Here is a 12385-nt window from a genome sequence, read left to right on the forward strand (position 1 = left end):
GCGCAAATGATTTTAGCCATGTGAATCAAGCCTAGCAACAAGCATGCAGACTCTTTTCATTGGCTTATGATTGTGTGATTTCCCACCTCGGAATCAAGGCCTGGAATATTCAGTTTCTCACGCTAAACATTCAACATGCATCTACAGGACAGCCAGAGTATAACGAGGCTCCCTGTGGCGACCAGTGACTTTGTAGAAAGCATTGACAGTGCACGTTCCCCCTCCTGCATACCTGACAGCCTGCAGCAGGAATGTGATCATGCGGCGAAAGACTTGCGCCGACAAGTCAAAGAAAAAGTTTGCGTCACACCTGAGTGACTGGTCGTGGTGGGAGTGTCCTCCTTTCTTCTTTCTTCTTCTTCCTCTTCCTCTCCCATCCACATAACTCAGACTTGCCAGGAAGTTGCGATGCTTTGACACACACAGCACGATGGCAACATGTCCCCCCCTAGGCCTTCTTCTACCAGCATGAGAGGCCATTGCCGGAATACCCCACTGTTCCTGCTCCTGCTGTGGCTCCTCATGGGCACCTGGACTGGAACAGGTAAGGACGCTGGGCCTTTATCTTTATTTCCCCCTATTTTTCCCCCACTGTGTCAGCAAATTGACACAATTCCAGTCTAATACAGACACCCTGAAGACTCTTTGTGTTGATTTGTGACTCAACCTGTTGACTGTAATTCTGTTACCCAGTCAGAACAGGATCACCCTGAAATCATCCCCACGGCGTTGTAACATTTTTCCGATAAGCGCGAAAGCCCCGGCAAGTGTTCATCGTGGTCACAAAACCTCCGCTTGTGCTTTTGCAACCTTTGTGATTTTTTTTGTGTGGCAAGTGCTCAACAGGATGTGGTATGTTCCTGTATGCTGTGACTCAAAAGTACTGCGATACTGCAAGGTATTCCACATCATGTCAATGGAGGTGCGATAAATATCGCCAATACCAGAGGTGACAAAAGTACTCACACTATGTACTTGAGTAGAAGTGATTGCGTCAACAAAAGTCTTGTTCAAGTAAAATTGAACTCTTGCTTTTAAATACTCAACTCAGCTGTATTTATAGAGCACTTTCAAACAGCCATTGCTGTTATACAATACAATAGAAATACAAGTAAAATAACGAGTCTGACGTGCACTGTTTACTACCACGAGTAATTTTTACAAGTTTCAAATAAAGTAAAAAGTTGTCATTAAATACATATATGAGTAAAGTACAGTTGTTACTTGTTTGGTCCATAATGTCATGACATTGGCAAAAATGTTCATTTTGGTTTTCTGGGTTGGTTTGGTTTTATTTTTATTCAGTTCAAAGATAATCAGTCAGAAAACAGAATATTTATGGTTGTGAATTGTTCCAATTTTAAACTAACAACCGAATCGGAATAATGAATCGACTTTTTGATAGTGAGTTGGATCCGTCACCAAAATTTGCCGTATTAATACAGAGTGGTTACCACTTTTTCCTCGCAGTTGGGAGCTTCTGGGTTAGAATCCCAGCCGTATGAACTCTAAATTATCTGGCTTCCTACCACAGTCTCAAAACATGCATGTGAACTTCATTGAAGACTTAAACAATGGTCCATCGGTATGAATGTGAGCGTTGGGTTGATTAAAAAAAAAAAAGTCCCAAAAGGGACCGACCCAACTTTTTGAGTTACTGTATTAATTTGACCCAAAAAGTCATCCTGTGAAAATGCATGAAAGGGAGGCTTACGAATGACTTGACACCCGGGACAGAAATTGGTTTATTTATTTATTTAGACCGATGAATTCTTCCTACATGATATAGGCCTGTTGCACGATTCATAAGAGTGTTTTGTTGTTGTTGTGGTAGTGTCGAGCCAAAATGAGGGGACAGAAGAAGAAAGCCAAATAGTGGAAGAAGTGACAGAAGACCAAGAACACGTTGTGGAGGACACGGATACCTCAGGTTGGACTTGACGTCACAATACATTTAAGCCGTCTGCCATCTTTCTCATCAGACTAAATTGACAAGTTTTAGAAGACTTATGCAGTACATAAGTGCAAAACAGTCCCCCCAAAAAGAATATGGGCAATGTATAGCTATTGACATTTATTTCAACAACAAAAATAAAAAAATATATAATCGTGATCATTATCGTCATCAGAAAAAAATCTTTGATCAATCATATCATTGGTCTCGTTTTCAAACATTCATACCGTTCAAGTGTAAAAAGAATTTAACCAATGTAGAAATATCATAGCATCCATGTTAACTTTACTAAGAAGAGAATGGTGGAGGCACAACAACCGTTTTTTTTTTTTTTTGTAGAGCCCGCATCATCCAGCTCGGACGCCCTCCCAACGTTGGAGCCCTTGCCTAGCCAGGAGAGCGACATGGACCCAGGTCCGATCGGAGATCCCTTTCATTTCTGTTCAGCTGAAAAGAGCCAAATGACATTTTTGAGCAAAGTTTCACGTTATTTTTCAGCATTGGCACCAGAAAATAAAACAGAAGATCTCGGCTCAGGAGTGGACAGTGCAGGTCAATATTTTTTATGCATACCTGTATATATGTATATGCCCGTGCTAATTATTATTATTATCATTATTATAATCATTATTATCATTCTGATGATTATTTTGTCAGAAGGGAGCACAGATGACCCCAACTCGCTGGACTCGACCTTGAGCCCCCAGAGTGACGAGGGTCTCAGCATCACCTTCATCCTCATCCCGGTGGCCCTGGTGGTCTTCGTCATCGCCATCATCATGTTCACCCTCTTCCTCAAGCGCAGGTTCAAAATGGAGGTTGCCGTTCGAGGTACGTTGTTACAGCACCACAAGATGTACCCCATAAGTTCAGTGACACGCCAAATTCTGTTTTGTTTTGTTCGTTTTAGAGTCCAGAAAGGAGGATCCATATCTGGATGGCTCCAGCTCAGAGAAAGTGCCGATGTACGTGGATATACTTATTTTTATACAATTACAGAATCAATCTATGGTGGTGAGAAGGAAAATAAAAATATAAACATTTGGTTGACTCGAAAGAACCTTTTAAGCAACTGGTATTTGAATGTAAACTGTGGAGAAATACAGGGAAAAGGATAACATACCAATATTCACAGGCATACTTTCTTTATCCTCCACAAAGAAAATGGCAAACATTGCAGCATTTTGCTGAGTCTCTTACAGTTACAGTACAAGTAATGTTCTGCTTTGTTTGTGCAGTATCTGCATAACTGAATCATTCACTACCAAGGCCGGCAAACCAGAAGGAGCAAAATCAGTTGGATTGTAGCATAGCATTAATTCATGATAATGCACACTTTTTTATGACGTTCCATTTAATTTTGGACTTTATTCGTTTATTCGTCAAAAAGCTCAAGTTTGATCAGAATTTTATTCGGAAAATAATCTGACACAATAAAGTAGCTCACTCCAAGCGGGCTCGTTAATCGACAACCTTTGTTTCCTCTTGTGACCGATAGCAAGTCTTTTGTACGCATTTTGAATGAAGTGACCGTAACGAAACATTTGTAGCGAGGTGGTTAAAATGCCGTTTTGTGCGTCCAGGCCCATGTTTGAAGAAGACGTCCCTTCAGTTTTGGAGCTGGAGATGGATGAACTGGACCAATGGATGATCAAAGATGGTACTTTGATACAGTTTTTAGGCACTTAATATCACTTGATAGGGGATGTTAAAAAAAATAATAATAATTTTGTTGTACAGTATATCCACATATATGTAAACAATTAAATATGTATATGAAATATCTACCAAAAAAATTACATAAATAAATTCATCAGTGTATTTTGACTAAATTATGTCACAGCGCAGGTGCTGTTCCGAATATTTCGGTTGTACCTGCAAGAGGGTAAAAATATAGAAAACAGCTCCCGCTACGGACGCAAGTCGTCTTACTTATGCTCACGATCTTTCCATGCATGTGACTGATGGATGATGACACACAAGTGTCAACACATACGACAATAAGGGCCCCTATGGTGCAACATGGACGACCTCCTTCCTCCAAAACGGGGAAGGCCAAAGTCCACTCACTCAACCTCAATGAGGCTCTGCGTGGCCTTTTTCTGTATTTATTTTCACATCATGCAAGGAGACGTTCAACGGCGCGCCAAGATACCTGCGCCACGCACATCATTTGGGGAGAAAAAAAACACTGTCGTGGACTCTGTAAAGGTCAGAGGTCAATTGCCGGGATGACAAAAGCACAACCGGAATGTCACTCATGCGTTCAGGCACGCAGTCAGGTCCAGCGATCAGGTTGCAGCGATGACAAAAACGTGGCAGCAGATGGCAGCCAATATACAAAATCCAGGAGAAATTTATTTGCAGTGGTGAAAATACTGAAAAATCTTTTTTTTAATGTCAAATGAGAATAACGTAGATACACAATGGGAAGTGAGACTTCCCCGTCTGTTGATAAGTTCCATTTCCTGTTCCATTGTGGTCATCACAAATTGCCTCTCCCTTTGATTGTTTTCTTTGTCTGCAGGTTAATGGCGTGGAAAAAGCAAACCACAGCACACCCTGAAGGTTTTTTTTGCTATGGGGTCTGCTCATCTGAGGGAAATGCAGTCAACGTCAAATTTCATCCTGAGAATTTTCAACAGAGAGCAACCCTGCGACAGAGCTGGCGAGAAGGTCAAAAATCAATCAAAACACACGTATGCTCATGCACAAATTTGTATTTATTTTCTCAGTATGCCCTCATATGATGACATCCCTCCCCCCAAAAAACAAACAAACATTACAAAAGCTTTTTTCCCCCTTTATTATGGAAAAAAAGTCACCCTATATTAAACTCACACAACAAAACAACGAGTCATAAACTCATGTTAAAAGTCTTGGCTGGGGTTCTCCAGAATTTTACTCAATTGGTTAACACAGTGAATATAAGAAGTCTGCACACCCCTGTTCAAATGGTCAGGTTATGCGGAATTAAAAAAATGAGACCAAGATAAGTCATTTACAAAGCTATTCCCACTATAAATGTGAGAGTTAACCTGTACAACTTAGTTGGAAAAAAAAGTTTTTAAAAGGGGAAGTAAAAATAAACAAGTGAGAGAACGCGGTTTCACAAGTGTGCACACCCTTTTATATCTGGGGATGTGCTCGTGTTCGGAATGAACCACTCACTTTCAACCGCGTGCATCGCGCAACGGCCGCCATTTCAAGTAACCCTAAACAAAGTTCAGATGTTCCAGCAAGCTTTTCCCGAAAGTTTTGGAGTTTCGGCTTACAAGCGAAGACCTTTCGCAGCATCAGACCTTAAGGTGTCTGCTGGAAAGCAACTCAAATGTCAGGAAACGCCAACCAGAACAGCTCCGATTTTTTTTTTCAATGTGACATTTGAACAGAGGCGTTGATATCGACCGTATAAAGACATTTCGGATCCCTTGTTGCAGTTTGTGTTTTTGGCACTGATCTCAATGTGAATGCAATTTGGATTTGATATTCTGTTGTTGTAAATACACAAATGCTCACAGCCAAAGTTGCTACTTTCTGTGAGTCTTCTTTTTTTGTAAATATGCTAGGTATGAAATGTTCAACGAAATAAAATTTATTAAGAATGAACTGTATTGAAATTTTTGATGGTCATGAGCTACCCCTTGGATTTCCGTTTCCATAATTAGCAGTGTGTGAATCCTTTCGAATTTTGTCGAAAGGTTTCCATGACAGCGTCTTCGACAGAACTCGCGATTCTCCATGGGAAACATATTTAGAGATGGAACTGGCTCTCACTAATTGATTCTACATGATCTGATGGCGAATTATTTGACAGGATGTCGCACAGACTACAAGACTGTGAGCGAATGAGTCATGTGGAATAGTTCTTTGGCCTGTCATCAATAATAAGTGGAGTCGGAACTGCACCATTTTTTTCCCTCAATATAACAAACTACATGATGATGTATATGTGGAAGATGGATCAGATTTTAATGTTATTGACAATTATTTGATGTTCCTGGTAATAAAGTATTTACTCAGAAAAGTGTGGATTTGTGCAGCTCCACTTTTTTTTGGGCATGGATGTGCTTTTCAGCATCCTTTTGACCATAAGCCAGTGTGGAGTGCACACAGCTCAGGATCACATGCTTGGCCCTCGGCGATATCTCCCACTTTCAGATGTTCCCTGGAGGATTCCCACACCAGGCATGGAAATGACGAGCAGTGGCTGCAGCATGCACTGACTGTATGTATGACATGAATGCAGACGCTCAATATGCTGGAAAGAATTGGATTAGTCTTCGCGACAAAAAGGAAAACAAAAGGGAGAAAAAGAGAACAAAATGCCAGTGTGATAGTTAAAAGAGAGAGAGAGAGAGAGAGAGAGAGAGAGAGAGAGAGAGAGAGAGAGAGAGAGAGAGAGAGATTTCCGAGACGTCATTTCCGTGCGCCTCCTTGAAAGCAGATGTCAGCGTCACATTCGCGCGACGGCCATTTGTCAAGCGAGAGGATCCGAAAGCTAGCGGTAACACTTAGCGGCACTCAAAGCCAAATTGCTCCCTTCTGACAAGCCGACTGCTCCCGCTAAAACGCGGCCCCTTCCGTCACAAACACAGGCCGTGACGGACTCAGAAGCAGCCGTGCGAACGGCATATACTTCCCGGACTGCTTTGAGGCAAGCGACTAATGCTAGCGGTGTTTTTTTTCCACGAGCACCCTCGCGCGGACGGATGCTAAGTTTTAGCCGGTGCCGCTAACGTGGTCACCAGCGGTACCAGAGCGCTTCACACTGGGAAGAGAAGACACGAAAGGGAGGGCATCATCACACCGTAGGCTCATCCTGGCATTTGCTCCCTGTGGCCCATGAGGATATTTGGCTCCGGATTCACCGCCGCAAGGAGCTACCGGAGAGGCCCGTCGTCACTGTCCGTCCTCGCCCTTGTGAGGTAAACCGATCTGGGCATTTTCCGCACAGACAAACCGGCGAGTGAGGCACCACTTCGCGGGCCTAGCATCTTAGCTTTAGCTTTCTTGCGACTTGCTAACTATAGCGCTGCTATCGTGCTTGTTCCCTTAAAAACATTCAATTTGCATTTCTCTCTCCAAAGTTCAACTACCCGGATGGCGTTCTGTGTGTTTACGCGGTCGGTGCATCTTTTAAAAAGATGCTGCCAAGGCCAAAATAAAAGAAGCAGAGTTCGCACATTACTTCTCCAACTCGCTTACTAACTTTGCCCAGACTTCCATTGAAGAAGCTTAATTTGGCTCCCGCTGTTGCGCCACACGTAACATTTTGCACCACGATCCTCCTGAGCTTCAATATTTGTCACTGGATGAAGTCTGGACAGTCAACAAGCTTGCTGAATAATTACGACAGCAGTAACTCGAGAGATTAGTCGCTTCAGTCGACTACATCCCAAATGCTGTAAATGCAGGGGTGCCCATTAGGTAGAGCCTGATCTACCGGTAGATCTAAGACAGGTCCCAAGTAGTTCCGAGGAGTGTCGAGAAGAAAAAAACAAACAACCATTTGTGTGTCTTTGTACATGTTAGTAATATATTCTTTGTGTTAATATGCACTGCACCCTAATCATCCTATCAGTCTCATTTTCACTATATTTTTAAATAAAATACAGCAGGTAAATCTTAAATTTACGGTGGTGCGTGATTACGTCACCGGAAGTTGTTAGCGCTCAGCAGTTTGCAATTGCAGCTTGTGATCAGAGCTGGTGCGTGTGCGCGCGCGCCCGTAAGGGTAGATCGCGGGAGGTTAGTTGATCGAAAAGTAGATCTTTGATCCAAAAAGTTGGGGCACCCCTGCTGTAAAGTATACCCACGGCCACCAGCACCTGATAGGAGGCTGCCTTGAGTGTGAGCAGCCTAATGCAAAGTTCCTGTAGAGGTGCAACAAGAAGTGGAGGCTCCTTGGACAATCAGGGGTGTTAAACTAAAAGTAGTTCGTTTGAGGAAGAAAATATTGAAACGAAGGACTGGGAGAACATTATAGTATTTATCGCAGACTAATAGTTGTCGCTACAACTGCATGTCATCAGGAGCTCAGTCAGATGAAATGAACGCAGTGCAATTCTAAAACTTGGCTATTCTTAATATATATACTGTATTGAAGTAACACATAACTGAATATATGACACGCGTGGTCATGCCCAGAAGTTCACATAGTGTAATTTGTGAAATATTTTTTTCACGGTGAATGAGTTTTACCTGACTGGCGACCAATTCATTTTCTTTTGTCGTTGAATGATTCCGCTTCTCTGAAAAGTGCAGACGTTTAATTTGAATCTGATTAACACAAATATAAATATTTTGAATGATCTCTCACGTTTAATCAACTCACAAATTCTCTTTTTCTCTCGTCTGGTAATTAAAAGTAGGGATGCAATATTTTATATTGCATAAGGGTCCTCATCCGGTGGCTTTTCACAAACAAAAGAAAGAAACAAAAAAAATTGCCCGTAGTATCATAAATATAATCAGATTTATTCCACATAAATGTTTGGAATAAGCTTTACCCCGTCATACAGGTAAAGCTTGTGCTAAGATAAAGGCAATTGAATGTTGCATTCCACATTTTTTGAAGTTTGTTTCTTATTGAAATTCAGATTTGATTTGATGGACCCAATAAGGTCACGTGGGATGGCGTAACTCGCGTAATTCGCATGTCGTTTCCACTAAACCACGACTGGAAAGCCGACAATGGGTGCGCTGCTTCAAGGGAAGCGCCTGGTCAGGTTTTGCTTCTTTAAATCTTTTTTTTTTTCGCTCCGCGGGCCTACTGGCTTTTTGTTGGACAGCTTCTGGGTCATGAAAATGTCACTTAAATTCCCAATTGAACAACCTCCAGGCCTCTTCTTCCTTGAACAATTAGTACGTCAGAAGACGTACGCATCTTTGCATTTGTCCTTTTAACTAAAGCACACACAGTTCTCAGGACATAATGTATTTGTGTTGCAAACGAACCCCCGGCCCTCCTGACCTGCGGGAACAATCTCAAAGCAAAAAGACCAGCGGAACGTGTGAAAGTCTCACAGGTGGCGCGAGGCATTCCTGAAGCCGAAGAAGCTTCAGTCGTTTGGAATCGCTTATCGCCGCTATGTTTGTTTTAAGATTAAACGCTTGTTTTGCGGGAGCCCGCTCGATAAGAGAAAGCGGGCTGCGAATAACATCGCGTCACGGGTGTCGGGAGGAAGGACGGGAAGTTTGAAACAGAAGAAGTGCCTTCCCCGTGCTGTGTGGGCAGCATGAGATTAAGGAAGGAGGAAATTGAAGGGCTTTTCTCTCGTTTCCTGCGAGAGATAAAACGCGCACGCACGTACGTTAAAAGGCCTCCGATTCGGCGTCATCAAGCGTGATTGTGTGCCATGAGCTCATCACATCCTTTTCTTTGCCTCCGTGCGTGTGAACAAGTGAACTGATCACCCGTCAATCATGGCACCGGCACTTAGTTTGCGCTTACACCTCGACCAGGAACGACTTAGGTTTGGAGTTAAATCAAAAGTGGCTTTAGGCCTGTTAAGAGACGCTAAATGCATCATTTTTGTCTTCTTCCCGAGTTCAGCGAAAGCTCAGCTTGTCTTGACAGAAGGATTTTTGTTTTGTATTGGTTGCTTGATAAACCACGTCATTGTGCGCCTGTCTTCATCAATTTGCCCCAAATGTTGGTCCATTGTCATCTTCCTTTTCATTCTTGAGTGCGGTAAAGCTCAGCAAGCAGCGTTATCAAGCGCTTGGGTCGATAGTCGGTTCTGGGCGTACGATAACCTTGAGCATGAAATGTCATCGTATGAAAATGACATCTCTGGAATGTCCTTTTTCAATATTTGGGTCATTAAATATATACGGCCATTTCTTTTCTTTTGCTGAACACAATGCATTTACATTTTCGACCATTTGGCACATTAAGAAGTGTTAAGTTGAAAGAAATAAAAAGACTGAACGTTTTTCGTCAGTTTGAATTCTTCTTCGAAAGGCAATTTAAGTTAAGAAAACCTTTATTAGTCTCGCAATGGAGAAATTCCAGATTCACAGCAGCAAAGTTATGAAAGGAAGAAGTAGAACAACAAAAAAATAGGAGCTGCTGGAAAGGCAGCCACTCTCGCGGCGCCATTTTGAAGTCAAAAATAACAAAAAATAACACAAGACAACACATAGGACAGAGACAGTCGTGCAATCTTCACCACTACTGGTAGACCTGTAGGCTGCTCATGTTGTCCTTGGGGCTAACTAGTACCCCCTGGCAACATGTGAACAATGCGCATGAATCGACAATGCAAAAAGTTGTCCTTCTATTTTGCCCGTCTTTGGCCCTCCTCTCTCTGCTCAGCTGAGGAGGAGAGAGAAAAATAAAAGTCCCCTCAAAAAGAAAATAAGTGGTTATTACCAGTGATGGTAATTGAAACCTTGACTTTGGAAAACCGCGGTAATCGGCCCATGCCGCGATGCAAACATAATTTATATCTTTAACACCGATGGAGCAGACTTTATTTTTTCAGTCAAATGCCACCTTTTTCTACTTCCTATTTTCAGCCAAATCTGTAGCAATGATGCATTGACTTGACGGATGGAGTGATCACACCTAAGTGGGCCCATCCAGCTTTATTTGTCCCCAGATTTGTTTTTCCGCCTTCATTTCGAGGGGGCTGAGGAAGCATCACATCCAAAGAAGTTTATTTCCATGTTGATGACCTCAAAGTACCTCCGATCCGCATGCCAAACGGCTGTCGACTCGTCACGCCATCAGCGCAGGCCGTTGTCATGCCGCGCTCGCGCTCAACGTGCAACCTCGATCGATGCGATGCTCAACCTGCGGTGCGCTTCCGCGTTTACGTGACGTGGGCTCGCTTGGAAACATATGCAGATCAGCTCTGACCCACATTCCTTCTCACTCACCGCTTGAATTATTTACCGTTTAGCAAACTTTAAGGTAAGGCGCATGCTGTTGCTTCCACGTATTGACAGCAGTATTGGGACGTGGCAACCTTTTTGTGAGCATTACATTACTTGCTGTTGATGCTTTTCCAGTGACAAATGCACATCCTGGTCTGTGAGCAATCCATAAATTGAATCGTGTACTTCAATCGATGTAGCCAGATTAAAGTCAGTCACTCTTTCTGACATTTATTTCCAAAAGCGCCAGCTGTGTGGCTCAGGCACAAGCTCATTCTCCTTTTTCACCCCCCTGCACCTCAAAAAAACTCATTTGGTGTTTATTAGTTATGAGCTAGCCTGTGCTAATAATAGCAGTAATAATAATACATATATATTTTTACAAGCACCGTTCAAAACACTCAAGGACACTTTACAACCCGTAAATAATAATGATGCACTGTCAGCATCTGCTCAACAACATAGCATAGCATCAATTATACTTGCATGTCGTATGTAACGGTCAGGGACCCGCAATCAGCAAACGCTTATATCGTTGCAGATGATCACGAAGCTGGCGGCAAATTGGAGATCACATGCTATCCCGCCGGCATAGCTGCGATCGCTCTTCCGGCGGGACAGCAATCGTGCCGGACTTCACCGCTCGCCACTTTGTGCAAAGCTTCCGTGCGTCCAGGGAGTCATTCCTCTACATCTGCGATCTTCATGATAACCCCGCCCCCTGACGTAGTTGGTGCCCCGAAATTAGCACTGGCACAAGCACGGAGCAAAAAGGCCATCAGATGACGTCGTGTGACTTTGCTGAATGCTGAAATCCGCTGAGTCGTCACAACAAATTGGCTATACGCTGCCATCTGCTGGAGAAAAGTGGTAGCTTCACTTTTGCTTTTTGAAAAATGATCAACATCGATTCTGAACGTTGACATCCATTCTTTGACTTTTGGTAGATAAAATCTCAATAGTTGAGTGAAGTAATTGTATTTTTATTTATTTATTTATTAGCAAGCATATTCATTGTCCTGATAAAAGGACACCTAGCTAAATGACCCACAATAAAGGTACTTGCTAAATTAGCTCAGTCCTGATGCCTGAAGGGTTTAGCTCGACAGCCTCCATTTCGCAATAGTTGTGCCCTCAGCCTCCTCGCTGGCACGAAATGGGAAAAACGATTTCCTCAGAGCGACCCTGAAATGTTCTCGTACCCGCTAATGTGAGAACGTTTGAAGATGTCCTTAATCCGGGTGTTAATTTACATCTGGAATTCCGCAAACCAATCCATGTCCCCCCCCCCCACCCCCACACCCCCTACTGTGCGTGCCTGGATGGCTGTTCAATTTGCGAATTTCGTGCCTGGGAGATTGAGTCCATCTGAGGCACTTTTGGAATGTGCGTCGGATTCTGACCTGGATCTGAAGGAAGGCTTCCCCGGCGGCGACGCAGACAGCTGGGAGATCAGTTAAAGTGCCTTTAAGTCTATTAAGAAGGGATTATCCCTTTGTACGCTCTGAGTGAACTAAACGGCGCAGGAAAACAAGTCTGTCACTT

The 12385-nt window shown here is 43.0% G+C and overlaps 2 protein-coding genes across 3 annotated transcripts in view; both read left to right on the forward strand.

The window, feature by feature from the left end:
• Positions 1–351: 351 nt before the first annotated feature.
• Positions 352–5327, forward strand: tmem154 (transmembrane protein 154). 2 transcript variants are annotated; one of them, XM_052084756.1, is made up of 8 exons: positions 352–544; positions 1835–1930; positions 2294–2368; positions 2453–2506; positions 2615–2785; positions 2865–2919; positions 3538–3614; positions 4482–5327. In XM_052084756.1, exons 1-8 carry the CDS (start codon positions 439–441, stop codon positions 4484–4486), a joined length of 639 nt encoding a protein of 212 aa, XP_051940716.1. In that variant the 5' UTR covers positions 352–438; the 3' UTR covers positions 4487–5327. The 2 variants fall into 2 exon arrangements, with proteins under 2 accessions (XP_051940716.1, XP_051940715.1); XM_052084755.1 differs by having other exon boundaries at positions 355–544; positions 2612–2785.
• Positions 5328–6404: 1077 nt separating this feature from the next.
• Positions 6405–12385, forward strand: part of fbxw7 (F-box and WD repeat domain containing 7) — a 75734-nt gene continuing 69753 nt past the window's right edge. The window contains exon 1 of the mRNA XM_052084749.1: positions 6405–6882. The gene's annotated coding sequence lies outside the window, so the exon portion shown is untranslated. The remainder of the gene's footprint in view (positions 6883–12385) is intronic.

This window comes from Hippocampus zosterae, chromosome 13, assembly GCF_025434085.1.
Source record: "Hippocampus zosterae strain Florida chromosome 13, ASM2543408v3, whole genome shotgun sequence".
Lineage (NCBI taxonomy): Eukaryota > Metazoa > Chordata > Actinopteri > Syngnathiformes > Syngnathidae > Hippocampus > Hippocampus zosterae.

Bases quoted from the DNA above. Each gene is read 5' to 3' on its own strand.
- tmem154 (XM_052084755.1), top strand. From the start codon at position 439: ATGTCCCCCCCTAGGCCTTCTTCTACCAGCATGAGAGGCCATTGCCGG. The intron at 2,507-2,611 runs GTCAATATTTTT...TTATTTTGTCAG, and splicing joins CTCAGGAGTGGACAGTGCAG to AAGGGAGCACAGATGACCCC. The intron at 2,920-3,537 runs GTACGTGGATAT...TTGTGCGTCCAG, and splicing joins AGCTCAGAGAAAGTGCCGAT to GCCCATGTTTGAAGAAGACG.